Below are 21,572 nucleotides of genomic sequence, written 5' to 3'. Positions count from 1 at the left end.
CAAAGGCATATTTGTGATTATTATCATGATTGTGCAATCATCATAATTTTTATATCGTGATTATGACATCATAGTGATATCATCATGATCATATATGTATCCTGTTCATCCTTATGTGGACTGTACATTACACTGTAAACAGTATTTATAGCTTGTTTACTCCCAGTGTATCTTGCACAGTAAAATGTATTAACCCCTTAAAGACCAGGGTTTTATTTTTCATATATACAAAAAAATAAAACCCTGGTTTTTCATATATACGAAAAATAACACCCTGGTCATATTTTTATTTTATTCTGTAATTTTTTAAACTTAATTTTGTAACTTTTTTTTAACATTTATGTTCCCCATGATGTCATATAAGACTCCAGGGGGACATTCACACTATTTTGTTTTTTATTATTTTGTATTTTTCCACTGCAACTGGAGCATCCACAGGAGCCCCAGTTACAAGGAAAAACATCCCCCCCAAGTGTGACATTAGTCACTGTCAATGCAGGTCAGTGGTCTGTTAATACCCTGGAGCTCTGACATGCTGGAGGGTGACGGTGATCACATGATAACCAGGTTCCGTGCAGAAACACAATGACACTTCCTGCATTCCCTACACACTGCCTTCTGAGCGCTATGTAGCTTGTACAGGAGAAGGCAGAAGCAGTTAAAAACAGCTGAAAACCCAACCTGTTCTTGCTAGATTGCAGGAGCTTTAAACGTGTCATATTTTAACTTTTTCATAATGGGTTAAAGGGATGCACTGACGAAAACACATTTTTACATCCCGACCCTGCCACCTGATTGCCTGTCACACTCTGGAGATCTCCTCTCTACATTGCAGCCATTTCTGTGCAATGCAGCCACCTGTCCGATGCTTGTCAGGAACTGTCCTTCAAATCAATCCCATGATGCATCAGCTTGGGGGCTATACCATTTCTGCCTGCTGAGTGAACAGTTTAGTTATTGTCATGTCTGTCTCCTAAGATCTGTTGTGCTACAGGTTCTCTGGAGTTCTCTTGCCCAGGTGTGGGGGATTATGCTGGCTGGGCATGTGTGTGTCTCAAGTCAGCCCAGCACTGTAGGTCAGTACACATAAAACCTGTCTTCCCAGCTTTCTCTGTTCTAATTTCTTTCTGTGTTGTGTGAGCAGGTTCCATGTGTGGTTGCTGCTAGAAAGGTTTGTGTCTTGTTGTTATGTCGCTGGACTCCTGGTTTGTGTAGGGCTTAGTGGTATTGCTGGGAGCCCTGATGTGGCCTGCTAGTTTCCATATTTTAGCCAAAATGTCAACACATACCTGCCATTTATAGCATTAACATCTACTGCTAGTGTTTGTGTTATGACTGCTGTATGGTGTGATTTTGGCTCTGTGTGTCTTATCCTATCCAGTTGTCCCTGTCGGTGGTAGCATGTGTATGCATCCTAGCCTGGGTGCGTGGGTTCCTAGGGGCAGCAAGGGCCCAGATCCAAAGACCGTTGGGCCACTCCCAATTGAGGCGATGTCTCCGCTCAGGTAGGTCCTTGGTCATCTTCCTTTGTAGAGGATAGGGAGAGGTGTTAATTGGTGGTTGTTTCACCTAGTGTCCCCTATCCTTGGTAATGTTAATGTGGGCCCGATGCCCACAGTTGGCTCATTCACTTCTCATTCGGTTTAAACAGCGCCCATTCAGTCGATCTCAATCACTTATACAGCAAATGTGAAAGACTGAACGATTCAGAATGATTTCTAGTTTGAACGAGTCAATGATGTGTCTGCCTGTATAAACAGGCTACATGAGAGCGAACAAGCTAACAGTGATGTCATTCACTCGTTCAAATGATAGCACTGAGGAACACAAAATTTTCATGGACTTAAATCTTACACTTGTTTTTTGCTAACTTTTGGCTTCTGAATCCAAAAATGGCCCTGTATTTCTCTAGCACATTAACTTTTTAAGATACAGGATACCCTCCCCTTTTCTCAAAAACTATAGAAAATGTAAATACAATGAAAAATCATTCCACCTACTCTGATATTGTCTCTCCATGAACTTCAAGTCTTGGTGGAATCATTCACCTAGCTCATCACTTGCCACACCAAGGTTTTCCAGGAAGTTATCAAGATGGCTATGCAGAAAATGCACCTAGATACTCATGTTGCACCAAGCATTTGGTAGCTATCTAGGAGTTTCTAGACAATTTCAGTGTAATTATTTGCTCGCTTATTTCCAAGAAAGTCCTTGACAATGTCTTTGAATGATAACCAAGCACTCTTTTGGAGTTCTAACATTGTACCAATGAAATATTCATCTTTGATACGTTGCCAGATTTGTCAACCACGAAACACACCGGCTTTTATTTTTTTCAAATGACAGGCTAGGAAATGCCAAAATGAGGTACTTAAAAGTCTCCTTCAGTTGACAAATCTTTAACAAATTGCTTAATAAGACCCAGTTTCATGTGCAGAGGTGGGAACATAATGTTCTGTCAACAAGTGCTTCATGTAGAATGTTTGGATCACCAGGTTTGAGGTCAGATCTTGGAGGCCAATATCTTTCCACCCAATGTTTCTCGCGAGCTCTGGTGATCCACATGCACAGATAACAGGGATACTTGACGTATCCGCATTGCTGACCAAGAAGGAAGCATACCCTTTTAAGGTCAACACAGATGATGTAATTGTGTTTGTGATATTGCAACAACTCAATGCCTCTATTTATGTCTCCATATTCTTCACAAAGAGAAACTGAATGGCCAACTAGGACTGTACCAAATAAATTGCCATTGTGGAGGAGGACACAGTTTAAGCTCCGCTTTGAGCTAACGATGAACAGTCGCCATTCAGTTGTTATAGATTGGATTTCTCAATTCCTCCATTAAACCATGTATGTTATGGCAATACACAAAGCCACGGTTACTTCTAAAGTTTTGCATGAATGCAATTTTTCGGGATTGAAAGTAGGATACCCTCGCTCCCTTTTCAAGTAAGTTTTTCTCATGCAGTCATGATGCTAGGAGTTCTGAAGCCTTTTTTAATAGTCCCAAATCTGGTGCTAAATCATCCAGCTCATGCTGATCAAATCCCTTACAAACTAAGGGTGCATTCCCATGAACGTATATCGGCTCGGTTTTCACGCCGAGCCGATATACGTTGTCCTCGTGTGCAGGGGGGGGGGGGAGGGTGGAAGAGCCAGGAGCAGGAACTGAGCTCCCGCCCCCTTTCTGCCTCCTCTCCCGCCCTCTGCACTATTTGCAATGAGGAGAGGCGGGCCAGGGCGGGGCTAATTCTCGGAACTTAGCCCCGCCCCTGGCCTGCCTCTCCCCATTGCAAATAGTGCAGAGGGGGGGAGAGGAGGCAGAGAGGGGGCGGGAGCTCAGTTCCTGCTCCTGGCTCTTCCATCCTCCCCCCCCCCCCCTGCACACGAGTACAACGTATATCGGCTCGGCGTGAAAACCGAGCTGATATACGTTCGTCTGAATGCAGCCTAAGTCATCTTCAATTTCAAAATCTTCATCATTGCTGTCACTTAGTTCTTCATCATAATTATGTTCTTCAAAAGAGGGTAGTTCAACGAAAACTGGCACTGAGATTTCAGCTGAATGAGACACTGGACTATAGCTGATGGTAGACTCGATGTTACATGTATTTATCTTGTTATAGCCTGAAGTTTTCACTATACAAAGGTAACAATCACTGGAATGATCTCTTGGCTCTCGCCAAACCCTAGGTATACCAAATGGCAACTTATCAAGTGTTCCCTTCATCCACATCCGTAAACTCTCAACACACCGCTTGCACAGCTTGTAAAGGGCCCAAGACTTATCGTGATCACCAAGTTTAACTTTGAAGTCTGCACAATAGGCTTGCTTGTCAAATGCGCTGATGTTCGCCCTTTGACTGGGAAAGGTGAAACTGCCACAGATATAACAAAAGGAATCAGGGCTGTTTAGGCACTTACAATGAGAAATAAAAGATGCCGATGTGATCTGAAGGAAAGGAAATCCATGTGTAAACTAAAAAAAATTAATTGAACTAATTCCCTATATAGAGTGGCACACAACGCCTCACCACACTGCTGCATGTGTAACTGAATAGCCGAGACATGTGGTTCCCAAACTTGTTAAGCCGTGGAGCTCCTTTTGAAGCAAAAGTTTCTCATGGAGTGCCGAAGCAAGCCAGAGGGTGTGGTCAAGGGAGGGGTTAGAGGCGTGGCTTATCATAACATATGATTTTTACATCCATCACTATGAAAAAGGACAGGGCTTTAAAAAAAAAACAAAAAAACACAGGAACATGTCATTATCCACACGGGTTTTGTGCAGATTTTTTCCACAGCGTGTAGATGAGATTTTGAAATTCTCACCCACTTTGCTGCTACAGCTCCTGTAAATTCTGCAGCAAATCCGCCCCATGTAGTAATGGTGACCCCCCCCCCCCATATATTGGCGGCCCCAGTAGTAATAGTGTCCCACACAGCGGCCTTAGTAGTAATGGTGACGCCTAACAGTAGTAGCTCCAGTAGTAATAGTGTCCACTATATTGGTCCCAGTAGTAATAGCGACCCCTATTGCAGCCCAAGTAGTAAAAGGTGACTCCTATTGCAGCCGCAGTAGGAATAGGTGATCCCTATTGCGTCCCCAGTAGTAATAGGTGATCCCTATTGCGTCCCCAGTAGTAATAGGTGATCCCTATTGCGGCCCCAGTAGTAACAGGTGACCCCTATTGCGGCCCCAGTAGTAATAGCAACCCCTATTGCATCCCCAGTAGTAATAGGGTCCACCTTTCCCCCCTATTGGTCCCTGTTCTGCTCACCACTGCTTCAGTGTCTGGACAGGCAGTACTCAGGAAATTAAAGGGGTTGTCCCGCGCCGAAACGTGTTTTTTTTTTTTTCAATAGTCCCCCCGTTCGGCGCGAGACAAACCCGATGCAGGGGTTAAAAAAGAAAACCGGATAGTGCTTACCTGAATCCCCGCGCTCCGGTGACTTCTTACTTACCTGGTGAAGATGGCCGCCGGGATCTTCACCCTCGGTGGACCGCAGGTCTTCTGTGCGGTCCATTGCCGATTCCAGCCTCCTGATTGGCTGGAATCGGCACGTGACGGGGCGGAGCTACGAGGAGCCGCTCTCCGACACGTGCGGCCCCATTCAGAAAAGAAGAAGACCGGACTGCGCAAGCGCGTCTAATCCGGCGATTAGACGCTGAAAATTAGACGGCGCCATGGAGATGAGGACGCTAGCAACGGAACAGGTAAGTGAATAACTTCTGTATGGCTCATAATTAATGCACAATGTACATTACAAAGTGTATTAATATGGCCATACAGAAGTGCTGAACCCCACTTTGTTTCGCGGGACAACCCCTTTAAGGAACAGGACCTGCGGTGGTATAGCAAGGCAGATCACATAACCGGAGCTCATATGATCCACGTTGATATGCCACCGCAGGTCCTGGTCCTCACTAGAGCCTGTGAGAACACTACTACATCAGTGAGTAGATGAAGACCCTAGAGACCCTCGGCCGGAGCCCCTGGCTATTGCTTGCGGCGCCAAGTTTGGGAAACACTGGCCTAGACAAATAACCTGTGGCCAGGTCACCAAGGTCATCCTCCACCCCTCCCCCACCCGAGGGACGTTCGCCCTTAGCCAATAGGAGAACACTAGTGCTTCACTCAACCCGGGCTTCAGTAATGGCATGGAGACAAGCTGTAGAGAAAAAACCTGATGTGACAGAAGAAAACTAACTGCGGTTTATGAATCAGCAGGCCGATATTAGTCAAAAATCACCCCAAAAACCAACATAACAAAAAGTTTGTTGAAAATTGTTCCCCGGTGTGATTGGTCTACAAGACCCTTCTATATACTGAGGGGGTCGTTACATCACGATGCGCTAATTACCAGGCTGCGTCTATAGAATATCTGTGTATCCCACTATAAACCGTATATATATATATACCGTTACTCCCACGTCTGCGTCGCGCAGGTACATTTTTCTGCCTTTCTTTCTAGGCTCACTAATTAGTAATAGTGGCGTTCATTACTTTTCTCCATACTCTGTCCCCCACCCTCAGGACCTGCCCGCTATCGTGTGGGCGAGGACAGTGCTTCCGTATGACAGCTACAGGTCACACCCGCTATAAGCCGCCCGCCCGGTTACACCACTAACAGGATGTCTTCACAATTCCAGTCAGCGCGCCCCTTTATAACTTCCCGCCCGGCTCTCTTGGTTTCCATAGTAACACCTGGGGCGTGTCACCGCTACTGAAGTGCGGCTGAAATACAATATATGCCTTCCGGCTCCATATATCTATATTCCACAACACTTCTGCTCGATTCACAACCTGATTGGTTGTTTGGGTTGGCTGATTCCCAATTCAAGCAACCAGATGCACAGTGATTGGTTGTTTGCGTTGGCTGATTCACCAAACAACCAATCAGGTTGTGAATTGAGCAGACGTGCTGTGGAATGTAAATATATGCCTCTCGGCCGAGGTGAGGCCACGCCCAGTATGTGCTTGTCACGGGGATAACTCGGCCTTCCGGTCACATGACCGCTCCCTTCCTACGTCCTTACTACTCGCCCGCAGCCGGTGAGACTGACGCAGCGCAGCATGGAGACTCGGCAGCGGACACAGCAGGGGAGCGGCTCCGCGGAGCTGGCGGAGCGGAGGAGAGAAGCGCAGGGCTGCCTGCAGACTCTGTCCCAACATTCTTACTGGTTCGACCTCTGGATCTTCCTCCTGTTTGACCTGGTCCTTCTGGCCTTCATCTTACTGCTACCCTGAACGGTGAGTGTGAGCGGCCGGAGGCTTCTCTGTAACCCCTTCCTCCCCACTAGTCCCCTCGGCAGAGGCTCTACAGTGTTCTGGTGCTGTGGGCTGGCCATGTCATAACTGATGGCAGCCTGCGCCATTGTAATTGGCGAGGCATCTCATGGACTGGGCTGGTGGTAACTTGGCGAGGCTTCGCGCTGACCCATTAGCCACATGACAGAACCCTCATTTCACATGCCATGTCCCATGTGGCTCACGGCTGAGAACCCCCGCAGGCCGGTGCTGTTCTGTGCGGGTCGTGCTCCAATCTCTTGAGTGTAGCTCATGTTGGATCCCGCTCTGACCCCGGCCGGCGCCCCCGCGCACCTTCACTTTCTGTATTGTGGATGACTGCGGACGCTCACCATCGGTCATGCGTAGTACGGCCCTAACAGCTCTATGTACATGGCCAGCATGAGACATTGTTGGGTTACCTGCTGCCATGGCAACCTGTCAACACGCTGTGCCAAATGTAAAGGATTGACACGGAGCCCCCTGCCCTTTCAAATGCCTTATTGAACGACTTCTAATGGGTAGAATAGCCCAGGTCCCTGCCCTTGTGCCAGGATGCCCACTGTGTGTTTCTGCAGGCACCCTCCGCTGAGCCTATGGAATACGTGTATGGTGACTTGTGTCAATGTGCAAACAAATAAAGTATGTAATATGTGTATATTTATAATACACACCCTTATCAGAAAAGATCCCTCCTCTAGGAGGCTGAATTAGAAGTAAAGCCATATCAGTTGGGTCCCCTCTGAATCGACCCGATCCTGGGGTCACCTGACTTGTTTGAATAGGTTCTTCAGTTCACTTCTGCTAATCTTAATAACGATCGTTATATTGGTAATAGAGATTTCTGGCACTTTAATGATGCTGGCCTATCCTTAAGACAATCATTACTATAAGATCGTGGGGGGCTGACTTTTGGCACCCCTGCCGTTATTTGAAGAGCTCATGGCATGTTCCCACACCTACTGCCTCTTCTTCGTTACTCTGATGTAATGTTTATTGATCTCTTGGCCTTTCTGCAGCTTGATCTCCTCCAAATGAATGGGATTGAGCCGTAGTATCGGGCAATGCCATTATACAGATTTACTACCGCTTTCCCCTGAAAATGAGCCCTACCCCTAATTTGGGGGCGGGGGTTAAAATATAAGCCCTAATGACACTAGGTTTATTTAAAAAAAACAAAAAACTCACCTAGCCGCTGGCGTCTGTGTCCCTTGTGCTGGTCTCCGGCGCCGTGGCAGGCTGCAGTCCTCAGAGCCGACAGGATTCTCTTCTGGTGACGGGGCTTTGAATACGCTGCCTCCGGTAATAGTGCTGTGATTGGATCGAGCGCCAGCCAATCGGAGCCGGCGCTCGATCAGCCAAAGCAATTCAGTGAATGAAATCCCTGAATGACTGTGATTGGTTCATCAAGCGCCGGTTCAGATTGGCTGGCATCGATCCAAAGTTCAAAGCCCTGTCACTAGAAGAGAATCCTGTCAGCGCGGAGGACTGCAGCAGCATGCAGGACACAGACCCCGGCGACGTGAGTGTAAGACCCCCCCCCCCCCCCCCCCCCTTCCCCCTTGTGCCTTTTTTTTGAGGCAAACATTATAAGACAGTGTCTTATTTTCAGCCGCAGTAGAAGAAACTTTCAATATGTTATCGAAACCAAAGTCTTGTTGATGTAGCCTAAGTACTACTGTGTTTTTTTTAGTATGTGTCTCTTGGTTTGTGTAGCCATGTTAGCGATGTTCTATGTATCAGTCTCCTCATGAACACTATACACTCGTTCCTCGGCTATGATGGTCTTCCAGGACTTTTCCCTTTGCATAAACTGTTCTGAAAGTTCTTGCCCCATGGGTGGCCACATGATGCAGACGTCACGAAGAGCTGTAGGTGCAAACTTTTACCCCAACTCTATGCTACTACGCACATAGTGTGTCTACAGGCTTAAGCGGTGTTGGTTTTATATAAAAGTCTCCTATTGTAGTCCTGTACATGGCTGTGCCTGGGATTTAGTGTAGGACGGGAGCGCCGCAGCATCTTTAATATGGCATCACTGCCCTGCCCTCAGGTCAGACCTACAAAATATGCATAGGACTACAGAAAACCTATCTTTGTTGGGAGGCACTGAAGCCAATAATTAGCACACAGCCTCTGTCCGATCTTGTACAGTGCTGCCTTGGCTTACAAGTTAAATCCGTTCCGTGACGGAGCTCTTAAGCCAAAACACTCGTATGTCAAATCACTTTTCCCCATTGAAATGAATTGAAACGCCATTCAATTCATTTCAATGGAGAAAATACACTACATGTAGGAAAAAACCCAAAAAACTCAATACTCCCCTACCGCCGGTGTTCTGATCCTGGTGATGATCTGCGGCGCTGCTGCAGACTGCCGCGTCCTCCTCCACGCCGACAGAGCACTTCCACAAGGAGGCTTGAATAACGCCAGGTGAATAAGCCCTAAGGTTATTATCATGGCTGCATAAGGGGAGAAATACACGTTTGTCTGAATCCACCCTATAAGTGAGATTTTCTCTGGAAAGAAAAGGCAAAAAGATTCCTGCTGTGAAAGAGTTAAATTGACACTTGTGTCCAGATTTAGGCCTCATGTCCCTGGCCGGGTCGGAATCCTGCTGCAAGATCCTCGCAGCAAGAGGCGCCCCGGCATTGACTGCATTCTTACCCGTCCGGCGTCTTCTCCCTCCACTCTGCAGTGTGCTGGCTGGCCCACAGCCACGCATGCGCAGAGCGAAGCCGGCGCGTCAGAGGGGACCTTTCTGTATGCGCCTCTGCGAGGCCGGCCCAGAGATGGGACTGCTGCTGCTAGGATTACATAAACTAATGCAATCCCATGGCAGCGTGCCTGTGGGAAATCCCACTGTTTGTCTGTGGGCATTGGGCCTTGGAGCGCCTGCTGTGATGATGCGCTGGATCAGATAAATGGATGTCACACACTGTAGTTTAGATCCACCTCGAAATTAAAGATTAAACAGATAAAATGCTGCATTTGGATTGCAAATATGGAGTCGTGTAGATAATTACTGAAGGATTTGCATTTTTATGTTTCTGCAGGAAACTCTGGACCTTTCCGATAAGCCGTCTTCTACTCTGAAAAGAAGAATGTTGTGAACCTGATTTCTTCCGGGCTCCTTCAGCTGAACACGCGGCTTTGGAAAGATGCTGTCTCAAAGAATTTTTTTATTTATTTATTTTTCAGAAAGTCACCCTCCAGGCTTGGAGAAACAAAGATGGCCACCCCAGATTCTCTAACTACCTGCTGCACACTGTGTACCGGTATTAGTATGCACATTAATCTAAAGGCCCCTTTACACGGAACAAGAATCGTTCAGGTTCCTGCGATCCAGCGAGAATCTTACCGATTATGGTTCACTGTAAATGCATGCCCCAACTGAAGGACAACCGAGACGTCGTTCGCTGCATGCAGAAACTGAACGACCGGTTGGCCCGTGTAAACAGGCGGTTGTACACTTATGAACGGCTGCCTGCTTATTGTCCATGGGGATGGGTCGCCAAAACGATCCTTGGCCCCGATCCAACTCCATTCACTAGTGATGCTCGTTCCTGTGTAAAAGCACAAGAATGATTATCACTGGGGTGACCTGTTGGGCATCTGAGCCCAACAGATCTTACCAGGTAAAAGTACCTTAAGACCTTACACCTGCTGTCAGAGCAGCAGGTCATGTCTTGGACTACTACTGCACAGTGCATCAGGTAGTCAGAAGTAGTGCAGCCATCTTTGTTTCTCCAGGCGCAGAAGGTTGCCTTCTCTAATGTACGAAGTTACAGGATCAAAGAACATCCACATTCAGAATTCATTTTCTCAAAATATATCCATAACCCAAAAATGTAATTAAGTTGGGGAATGTAACAAAGCCAGTTAATTCCTTTTTCTTTTCCTACATCCTCACTCCTGCAATGAAGCGCTGTCACCTGCTGCAGACTGATGGGGCAAATTTTGACTGTTTTGGATGTGGACTATGCCATGGAAATTCTGCAGCATTGCCGCTAAAGGTGTCTACACGTGCTACAGCTGTCCGTCAATTGGTGCTGTACCTGGACTTGGCAATTGGAACAATGGCAATTCTAGGTGCAGTCCAGCACTCAGACATGATCCGCATTGTGTAACGGAGGATAGTTGTGCAGGCACACACAACTTACTATAATAGCAACGGACTATAATAACCTGTGCAAGTGCATCCGTTTCTTATATAATGTCACAATTACATGATACAATGTTTTATTTGTGGTGGGCTCCATTACCAGAGCTAGGTTGGCCTCAAAGTATGTGCCCGCCTGACTTTTGGCTGATAGCTGTACTTGCGTTCTCATAACATGAAGACAGCCTTGCTATACACAATGACCAAAGAGCTTCAGAATATGACGTCATTACCCATAAATGTGTGTTATGTTTAAGGCATAATTTATTGTAGGTCACAGAAAAGCTTACATAACCTTACTTCCTTAATGGGACTTAAGATTTCATTCCACTGTAAAAATGCAATAGAGATCATATATGGAAGCTCCAATGAGACTATTAATGCTGTAATTTACACTTTTAAAAAATTCAAATAACTATTTGTAAAAATATAACAATATTCTGCTATGGAATGTTTCTGCCTTTTATTTTCTACTTGTTTCATTTGCAGACTAAGACCGCATTTACACAAGTGTATTAGCGTAGCTTATTACAGACGAACAGTCTGAATGTGTGACAAATGGGATGTTTTTATTTCACTGGGTTCACTTACTAAAGTGTATCTTGCGCTGCATCTCGTGTGTGAAAAAATACACAGCGTGCCACATTAGTGCACTAAAGTAGCACATATTGAACTAAACTTAATTGCTAATTTCAGTCAATGGGAGCGTGCGTGTGGGTTTTTGTTCCGCACACAAATGCTTATGACTTGCGCGTGCAAAAAAATGGAACACCCATGATGCAGAGGTGGGCATAAATGTGTTTATGCCTGTATGACACTGGCTACGGCCATGTCCACATGGGACTTATTTGCTGCGCTGTACCACCTTATCGCAACTATTGAATTCCTCAGCAGAAATCCGCACCATAAGGCCTCACAGGTGTTTTACTGCGACTAGCGTGGCACTTTCAGCACTGCGCTAAGTTGTTTTCAATGGAACTGCTCATAGAACCACTTAACGTGGTGATTTTTGAGCTGTGCCTGTTCTATTTTTGGGCATTTCAGCATTTTTAAATGCTGTGCATTGCGCATTGAAATAAATAGGCAGCATTTTCAGCACTGCTGAAAGCGTGGCACATCTTGGTATTGCCCTTTTGGCAACGCTAAATGCCATAGCTACATTAGGTTAGAAAAAGAAAATAGCAATACTCCCCTAGCAGGCAGCACCCGGGTCCATCGATGTTGCTCTCGTGCAGGCTTTCCATGTATTGTCAGTGCCGCCAGCATCTATTGCTGGCAACTAGGATTGAAAACCCCGCCTCCAGCAAGAGATGGCTCTGATTGGTTCAACTGCTGGATGCTTTTTTTTCTCTTCAGCTTTCTTGAACACATGACAACCCTGCTGAAACTGCAGTAAGTGTAGCGTTTCTGCAATCGCCTGTGTGGGGGAGGCCTGAATAGATATTGCAGACTTAGAATCTGCAGGGTTTTTTAAAAACTGACTTGTTGAAGTTTTCTGCAGCCTGTAAAAGATTTTAGAAGTGTTATTTCTTGCACTGTAAATGCAGTGGGATTCCAGCAGCAGACATTCTGCAGCATTTCCACCATGGGTGAAGCTGCCCTTAAACTTGAGATTTCCCCAAAACAGATTCTGGAAAATGATATTTAACAGCACAGGAGTGAGGGTGCCTGCAGATAGAAAATGATCCTGGCCATGTCCCTTTTTCCTGCACACACTGGGAAAACACCAAGAGGAAGGAATGCACGAAAGGGAAGACAATGTAGCTGCCCTACAGCCATCATCCGCTTGAACAGAAGGCTTTTCTTCCCACAGGGAAGACACTTCCCCAGTGGCGTGGGATACCAGTGCTGGCTTGCTTGCTGATTCATTGGTAAGCTAATGGTCTGTTTAACCCATCTAGTAATGGAACACTTACTGGCTGAATTCCCCTTAGGGGGACTCCAACTATAAAAGGGGTTGTGCCAGGTTAGGAAAACACATGAGGCGTTCTGTTTGGAGGAAAGCAGCCATGTCCGTAGGGTTGGTTATGGTATTGCAGCTTAGCTCCATTGTAGTGAATGGGAGCAGAGTTGCAATATAATACACAATCCATGGACAAGGGTGGTGCTGTGTTCGGAAGAAAACAGCCATGTTTTTCTAACCCTGGACAACCCCTTTAATTACTACCCCCTCTTCTAAAATAGTGTGAGAATTAACAGTAAGGCCTTTACATCTGCTATTCTAGGTCTTAAAGGAGCTATTAAGATAATTCTATGTTTGTTCTTTATCTTCAATACTTTTGGAATCAGATCTAGAGGGGTATAGCACGAGACAAGGGCTGGTTCCATGAATGTATCCACTGATAGATCTCAAAGTGAGGGAATAGAATGTCATCCTGGCTTTTGTGTTCTGTCTCGTAAACCTACTGTAGCAGCCAGTGACAGAGCTCAGCCATGATCACTGAGCGCCATCATTAGCGGCTGCTGCAGCTTGTTTTTAGATGGACTCAGCCTGCAGTGACACCACAGGGAAGACAAAGGAGGGAATAGGGAGAGGTAACTGCTGATTTTTGTATTTTAATGTATGGAGAGACAACTTGAAGGGTTTCTTTAACTTGGGCAATATAAAAGTGGCATATCTGACTCATTAAAAGGGTTTGTCCAATAGGATGCATACACGGTGGTTGTGGATAATGGAGTACTTTTTCTAGAACTGCCATAATCTCCCTTTTAGAAGAACTGTTCTAGAGAGATGGATCCTAAGAGTTATCTACCATATTGGCCTAATATGAGGGACTAGCATTAATGGTTCTCATTACTAGCTCTGCAATCTATGAAACTCATTTGGGAGATTCTTCTCCTGGAGTCACCCGTCCAAGATTTCCCTCTGCAGCTCTCGTGTGCTCATTTGGTGGGAAAGGAATCCTCTCTTCCCCCCCCCTCTAATACAATCATGCATCCTCAGAACTAGAAATATCAGTTTGTATCTCAATGGGTGACTACTCCCTACTAATCCTCCGCTGTGTTTAACACGGTTCATGACCTCCTTGCTATGCTCTGCTCTATTGCCTTAAAAAGGGACACTAATCTTTCCAGGGTTCTCCTACCTCTCCGCTCTGCCTTGCTGTTGGGGCCCCCCAGGGCTCGGTCCCCCTCTTCTCCATCTACACATCCCCCATCAGACAAAACTATCCACAAATTCAGCCACCAATACAATCTCTATGCTGAGGACAGCCAACTATACACTTCTCACGACATCTCAACCATTCCTCCAAAAGATCACTGACTGTCCGCTGTCTAATACTAGGTCCTTCCTTTATCTCAAACTAAGGGCGCCTTCCCATGGACGGATTTCCGCTGCATAGTTCGCGGCAGAAATCCGCTGCGTTGCCCGCAGCTATTAGATTCTATTGAACCTAATAGCTCAGGGCTCACAGTGCGGAATTCCACATCGTGAATTCACCCATCCTCACCCGCGGCATGCTCTATTTGCCGCGGGTGTACACGCGGGCGGCTTCCATTGCAGTCAATGGAAGCAGTCTGTTCACGCTATCTTCTGCTGTAGCACAGCGGAAGATAGCGTCAAATCGCCTACCGCCGCGGCAGGCGTGTCATGTGACGTGGCCGGCGTGTCACGTGACGCTGTGGCACGTCATGCGGGAGCGAGGACGCCGGATCCACGCTTAAGTTTGGGGGTCTCTGTGACGGGCTCCGCCGCGGAAATCCGCGGCGGACCCAGTCACAGCTGTGTGCAGCCGGCCTTAACCTAGTCTTCCAGTGTCCTGCGTCATAACCACCAAACAGTATACCTGCTGTCTTGAGGGTGGATGAAGGTGAAACTGGACTCAGACCGCTCCTTTGCCCCCCACCCCTGTTATGTCTAAACATCAGTAAATGGCACCAACCAAAAAAGAAAAAAAAAAAACACATATTGGAAAAAATACAATTTATTACTGAAACATTTGATCTTTGATTGTCTTTACATGTGGACATATTCATAAAGGCTTGATATAGCGCGTATCATGTGATCAATACACAATTGGATGACAGACATTGTAATAATGCAATGCTAGCCTTTCAACTTACTATTTAAATACATTTGCTACAAGACTTAGGTTGGACAAGTTCATCTGTGCGATGTAGAATGGGGCCAACTCAAAAAGCAGCAACTAACCTACTGTGCTTAAACTAGACGTTAGCCGGCACCAATCATTCTCTGTGCCAAGTTGGTTAAATAGCGCTCCATGAACTTTGTTTTAGTGCAAAGTTTGTCCTTCGGTTACTACTAAATGAGTGCTAGCAGTTGCCGCCAGCCCATGTGATTTAGCACTAATTGCCAGGCTGCACCTGATCTTGTAAGTTCAGCATGGCAATTATTTGGAAACGGCAAGAGCAGGCGCCAGCCACTAGCACTATACTAATAGGACCCCTCAATAGTAACTCCACCCCCAGTTTGGCAATTTAAAGCTTTCAAGTTGTAACTGTACAGTAGTATACCTTGTCAGATTGAGATCACTACCCTGTCCTTAGATATGAAGTCAAAGATATTGTACCATATTTTGAGAAGGATTGTGCTTGTCCCCATGACAGTTACTTTGACGCCAAGAATAAATGTGCTCGCATTGATCCGCTATGCCCCATAATGCTTTACTAGAGCAAAACTTTAAAGGTCCTTCAGTTACATTCACAAGAAAATACTTAGAATTTATTATAAAAGTTGGACTAGATATATATCCTATACCTTAGAAGTAGTAAAATGGTGCAAAAAGGTTCACATCCTCTCAGGGACATTGGATTATTAGAGGTCTAAAAAGCTTAAATTCTAAAACCGGTTGATAAAATGTGATTCTGATAATTCTGATTACTTTATAAAAATAGGTTAGGCTCATACGGTTAGTAAATCAACACTCTATAAAAGCAGTTTTTCCCCACTAAATATTGCACATTAACGTTCTTTTGATAACACAATATCAATTGTCTAGCTTCAAATGTACAAAAATTTACAAAAATATGTAACAAGTCAAAAACACATTGCAAAGTCAACAGAAACACAAGAAACAAAAACAAACAAAAAGTCCATTCAATTTTCAAAACCAAAACACGGAAATGTTACGACGTAGATATTGTTCTAGTGTTACGAGTCATTTCAAAATAGAATTTCCTGTAGTACAAATCTATATTCTCATGTCAGGACACAAAATATATATGTATAAATAGGCACAGAAGCAAAGCCATACAAAGAGAAGAGGTCACATTCTACAAACAAGAAGAGGTTCTCACTGTTACTCAAGACATGTAAATTGCATTAGAAAACCCAGTAAAACAAGGAGAGTCTCCTCAGCTCAGATGCCATAAAGCCGCGCTTCCACCGGAGTGTGTCTGAAGAAAGGCTTTAACCGTGGAGACAGAACTACATTTACACAGGCAATACTTTCAAGAACGGTCAGCGTACTCAAGGCCTCTGTTCCAAACCGGGTTGGACAAACTAAACGCACGCCGACGTCTGAATGGTATCCAGTCTAGAGGATCTTAATGTGCATTCTGAGATCCAGAAAATAGGTTTTTAAACATTTTTTTTCCTTTTGATTCTTTACGACTAATGTACATAACTGACTATACAATTATATTTTCTTGTGTTGTTCGCAACCAACTGCAAGGATTTCAAGTGTCACCATACCTTGGAACTACAAGCATCTAGCTTTCATGATATTAAGGCAACCTCTTGACACATGGGAAATACCGAAAGAGGTGACCTAGCAGCACTCCTAGGAACTACCACCCAATGGCCGGAATATAGGAGCAGGTTAGCATTTCTTTCTATGGCTGAAAAATCCATCTCACACATCTGGATGAGGTTGTTTCTGCGGCAACAAATCTCCTGCATGTGAATATACAAGGATGAATTCAGATGGGGATCGCATCATTTGGTTTAAGTGTGACACGACGCAGAATAAATGGCATGCTGCAGATTTTACTCATACATGCACATGTAGGAATAAATCAGAATGGTCGAGCTGGAAGGGACCTCCAGGATCATTGGGTCCAACCCCCTGCTCAGTGTAGGATACACTAAATCATCCCAGAGAGATATTTGTCCAGGCTTTGTTTGAACACTTCCATCGAAGGAGAACTCCACCTCCTGTGGCAACCTGTTCCACTCATTGATCCCCCTCACTGTCTAATATCCAATCGGTCTCCTCTCCGTTTCATCCCATTGCTTCTAGTCTTTCCTTGTACAAATGAGAATAGGGCTGATCCCTCTGGACTGACAGACCTTCAGATATTTGTAGACAGCTATTAAGTCTCCTCTCAGACTTCTCTTCTGCAAGCTAAACATTCCCAGATCCTTAACCGTTTCTCATAGGAAATGATTTGCAGACCGCTCAACATCTTGGTAACTCATCTCTGAACTTGCTCCAGTTTGTCTAGGTTTTTTTAAAGTGGGGTGCCCAGAACTGGACACAGTATTCCAGATGAGGTCTGACTGAGGAAGAGTCAGGAGGTGAAGCAATGAGTGACAAGCAGATGAGACGCCGGCAGGACTCAGTTTGAATGTTCTGAATGACCGCTAACGACTTTAGCGGTGACGTCAGCACTCATGCAGTCATCCAAACAACTGTTGGCCTGTGTAAAAGGGCCTTAACCACCTCACCAATGCCTGCTGAGATTAAAGTGACGCTCCATCTTTGACCAAGATTAGCTAGGTAGTCAGCAAATTGTCACCACTTTCTTTTCCTCTTGTTTTCTTTTGCTCCTTGCAGGGATTCTGTTACATTGAAAGATCTGTCATTGCTTGGTGCCTTTAATGACCCATGGGTTTGCTCAACCCCCTAACAGTCACTTTATTGTAGATTAGGAATTAATAGCTCAAGTAAAAATAATTGGCACAGAAACTCCTCTTAAGGCCATTTTTAACTCCGTAACACAATGTTAGTCTTAAAAAGGGTATTCTGGTATGGGGCTTTTAATTCTTCCTAGTTTTCACCCATCCAACAGATGGGTGAAGATAAATTGGTGTGATCCGCCCGCTGTAACCCCCCACCAATCCTCAGAATGTGGGCCCCCTTTGGAGATCTGGTTGTGCCTGTGATGGGGGTGAGGAAGTGCTCTTCATTCACTATGTGGTATAAATAACAAGTGTGGAGCTTTACATTTGCCAACGGAACCGCCAAAATTAAAGATGAAGCGTCACTGAACCTAGAAGACAATTGGTAGCCGAATATAGAATAAAAATGGGTCTATATAGCTGTAACAGGAACCATCAATTAAAAAGGGAATTTGATATCTGGGTTTTAAGGTTTTTATTTTTTGATTAAAGATTTTTTTTCCCCATTCTTTTCTATATGACTACGGGGAGCTACATTTAACGGCTTTTGGAAAGATGCTCTACAGTAGCCTCATGGGCCTGTCACACAATGAACAAGAGGGGACCCATTGACTTCTATGGAAGATTTCAAGGCATGCTCTGGCACGTGTGCAGGGAGGGAGAGGAGGTCAGCTGATATAACACAGGAGCTACCCTACATAATGGGTGTATTTAGAGGTGTGACCTTTCACTGTAATCCTGCTTGTGATGAGATGATTGCTGAAAAGCTCCCTCTACAAACCAGAAGGGTCCAGCCTTAGGCTGCTTTGACATAGAACCATCTGTGGCAGATTCCATTCACTAGGAATGATAGTTCCTATGTAAAAGCACAGGAATGATAATTATTGCAGGGACGAAGGTGGAGCGGACCAAGGATCGTTCTGGCCTGCTCCACCTCCCTTCACAGTAAACAGGCAGTCATTCATAAACGATCGACTGCCTGTTTACACGCGCCAATCCATTGTTCAGTTCCCTGCATGCAAAAACTGAACGAGAAGCGAACAAATTCTCATTCATCGTTCAGTCGGAGCATGCATTTACACTGAATGATTATCGTTCAGGTTCCCACGATCCAGCAAGAATGAACGATTATCAGCCTGTGTAAAGCGCCACTAGTGGTCAGTGTGAAAACTGCAGGATTTTTGTTACAATATAGATCATGACCGATTAAAATAGTAACATTGTAGCGTCATTTTCTCCCCTTAAGAATGTTCGGCTGTCGTGTTGCCAATTTCAAGTTTTTTACACATTCTTCTAATTCAGATACTTCAAGCATAGAAAATAGTGCAGGTATATTCAATTTACCATCTTCTATAAAAAAGACATATTGAGACTACATTGTGTAAGGCCGGCATTTACATCTCCTCCTGTTCATTACCAAGCAGATGTGGCAGCAGCGACCGTAGGCACAACCTCATGGACACAGTATTCACGATAAAGCCCCCACTAGTCACTTAACGTCCCCCTGTACACGTGTAATTCCTTTTGTGCTCGATGAAACCAGCAGTAAGACTGAACGTTAAAAAATATATATAATCACAGCTCGTTAGCCAATTTACTACACTTTCCATATTTAAAAATATAAAACAATTACCATTTAAAATAGCAGTTCCTGACCTGCCAATTACTAGTATACAATTTATATCAACATGGGGTCACCACCCCCCTTTTATAAAATTCCACCTATATTTTTAACGGTCAGCATTATGTGCAAATTCCAATTAAAATGGTCTAACGTGACCTATGAAATCTTAATCAGTTAGCACTTGGTTAATCGTTACCTGGAGTGAAATGCTGGCTTCTTCATAAGCCAATTATGACTTTTGGGGCATATAGCCGGGCTACAGCTCTGAGGTCGTTAATACAGGACTGTAGATAAACATGGTGCAAAAATTTGTATTCTGTTCCTGCAATACATTGCGCCCCCTGTAGTTAAGAATGGAAACTTCACCTGTGTAGCAGTTTTGCATGCGTATGTGCAAGTTTTTTTTATAGTAACATGAATGCCATGTAGCTAAACCAACCGTGACCAGTTAGAAGAGGCACCTCTACGTAAGGTGACTTGTTCTCGGTCTACCTGTTACAAGGTACACTCCCAAAAGCTTTTGATCTCGCAAGTGAATGATGAGCATTGTCAATGTTCCTGTGGTACGAGGGTTCAATGACGGTGTCGGGTACTTGTAAGTGGCCGGGGTCCCTGTGGAACGCTGTACTTTCCGTCATATAAACCTTGGGCTTCTGATGGTACTTGAGTCTGTATGTGTCCGTCATACAGTTGTCCACAGAGAAGTACGTAGTGAGCGCGACTGTATCGTTGACATGGGAAATGGGATCCATAGTCTGCTGAGGCATCGTTGACCGACAGTCGTACATTGACGAACCGGCCACATTTGGCATGTTTATCTGTAGGTCACTGCTGTGAAACGCGTCTCTCTTTGGATAGTAGTCTAGATCAGCATGTGGCCTGACGAAATCACCAGGTGAAAGTATCTCGGTGCTGACTGGATGTACATTGGACCACGTGTCCAGATGTGTAGCACAGGCCGCTGGGCCGAAACTTTGCTCGTTTCTTGACATTGCACTTCGTGTATACTTCTTGGGGGGAAGGGGAGGAGGTAAATCGGAGTCACGGTGATTTCCACAGCAGCCATTCTCTCCGATAATGGGTTGCTCTTCGTCAGGTACGAAATATGGAGTGTTCATGTACTGTACGCTGCTGCAATGCGTAGACGGACTGCCGGGAGACTTTAATTGCCCGTTCATTTGTATCAGTGGTGAATGCTCAATGTGCAAACAGCAGTTTTCTGGAGAGCAGGGCGACAGATATGACTTGTCTCGGGAGTCTTCTAGTTTGTTCACCTGCAACTCTTTCATGTTGTATTCTTTACGTAATGAGAGGGTCGGGGAGCGAATGTCCTTTTTACGGTCACCAGTTTGCTTCCTTTTAGGAGAAACAGAAGCTAATTAGTAGGACATCAAAGTGCAAACGACAAGATTAAAATACAGCCACAGTGATGAAGATCAGGTTCCTTTCTGAACTTGTAACAGTATGTCAGTATTCAGCTGAGCATCAGAATTTGTGAGCCAACAGGCCTAATGAAAAGTTAGCATCTCTTCTGTATTTTGGATACACTCCTGGTTTTGGCTTACAAATGGCGATGCAAAAAAACTGATCAAAATACTGGTGTGTGAATGAGGCCTTACTCTGGAGTTCATAGGTTTAAAAAAATAAAATAAAAAATAAAAATCAGTCCTCGAAGAATCAGAGATGAAGCTGAATTATCAGTTTCACTTAGGAATCAAGTTATAGCTACTGCCCATAAAAGTCTATGGAAAGGGGAGGAGGAGGGAGCACTGAAAAGAGGCACAGGAAGAAAAAAAAACAAAAACACAGCAGCACTGTCCATCAACTTTAGCACTGGATTTACATCTATACTGCTCAGTACTGTTGGCTGTATTAGGCAGGGTTCACACACGGCGGATTCCTGACGGAAATCTCGCGGTTTGGCCGCAGCAAAAACCGCGAGATTTCCGCCGGGAGAACCGTCGCGGTTTAAGCCGCGGCGGCTTTGAAGCGGTCCGGCCGCATGCTTTTCCATTGCGGCCGGTTCTCCCATAGAGGAGAGCTCGGCCGTAACATAAATAAACAAAAAAACGACTGTAAACAGACATGCTGCATCTTTTGAAACCGCGGCTGCGGCGGCCGCAGCTTCAACCAGATTTACCGCAGCGGATTGGCCGTCCCGTGTGGACGAGGTTTCTGAGAAATCTC

At 45.1% G+C, this 21,572-nt stretch overlaps 1 protein-coding gene and 1 long non-coding RNA gene across 2 annotated transcripts in view; one reads left to right on the top strand and one right to left on the bottom strand.

Moving 5' to 3' along the window:
- The first annotated feature begins 6,409 nt into the window (after window positions 1–6,409).
- Window positions 6,410–11,402, top strand: LOC136572897 (uncharacterized). The gene is made up of 2 exons (XR_010785827.1): window positions 6,410–6,758; window positions 9,851–11,402. It is a non-coding gene; the product is annotated as an uncharacterized lncRNA (long non-coding RNA).
- A 3,464-nt stretch (window positions 11,403–14,866) lies between these two features.
- Window positions 14,867–21,572, bottom strand: part of USP53 (ubiquitin specific peptidase 53) — a 38,779-nt gene continuing 32,073 nt past the window's right edge. Inside the window, exon 15 of the mRNA XM_066573891.1 lies at window positions 14,867–20,741. Within this exon, the coding sequence (XP_066429988.1) occupies window positions 19,874–20,741 (868 nt within the window). The 3' untranslated portion in view covers window positions 14,867–19,873. The remainder of the gene's footprint in view (window positions 20,742–21,572) is intronic.

The sequence above is a fragment of the Eleutherodactylus coqui genome, chromosome 7 (genome assembly GCF_035609145.1).
Source record: "Eleutherodactylus coqui strain aEleCoq1 chromosome 7, aEleCoq1.hap1, whole genome shotgun sequence".
Lineage (NCBI taxonomy): Eukaryota > Metazoa > Chordata > Amphibia > Anura > Eleutherodactylidae > Eleutherodactylus > Eleutherodactylus coqui.
This window is presented reverse-complemented; position numbering and strand designations above follow the sequence as displayed.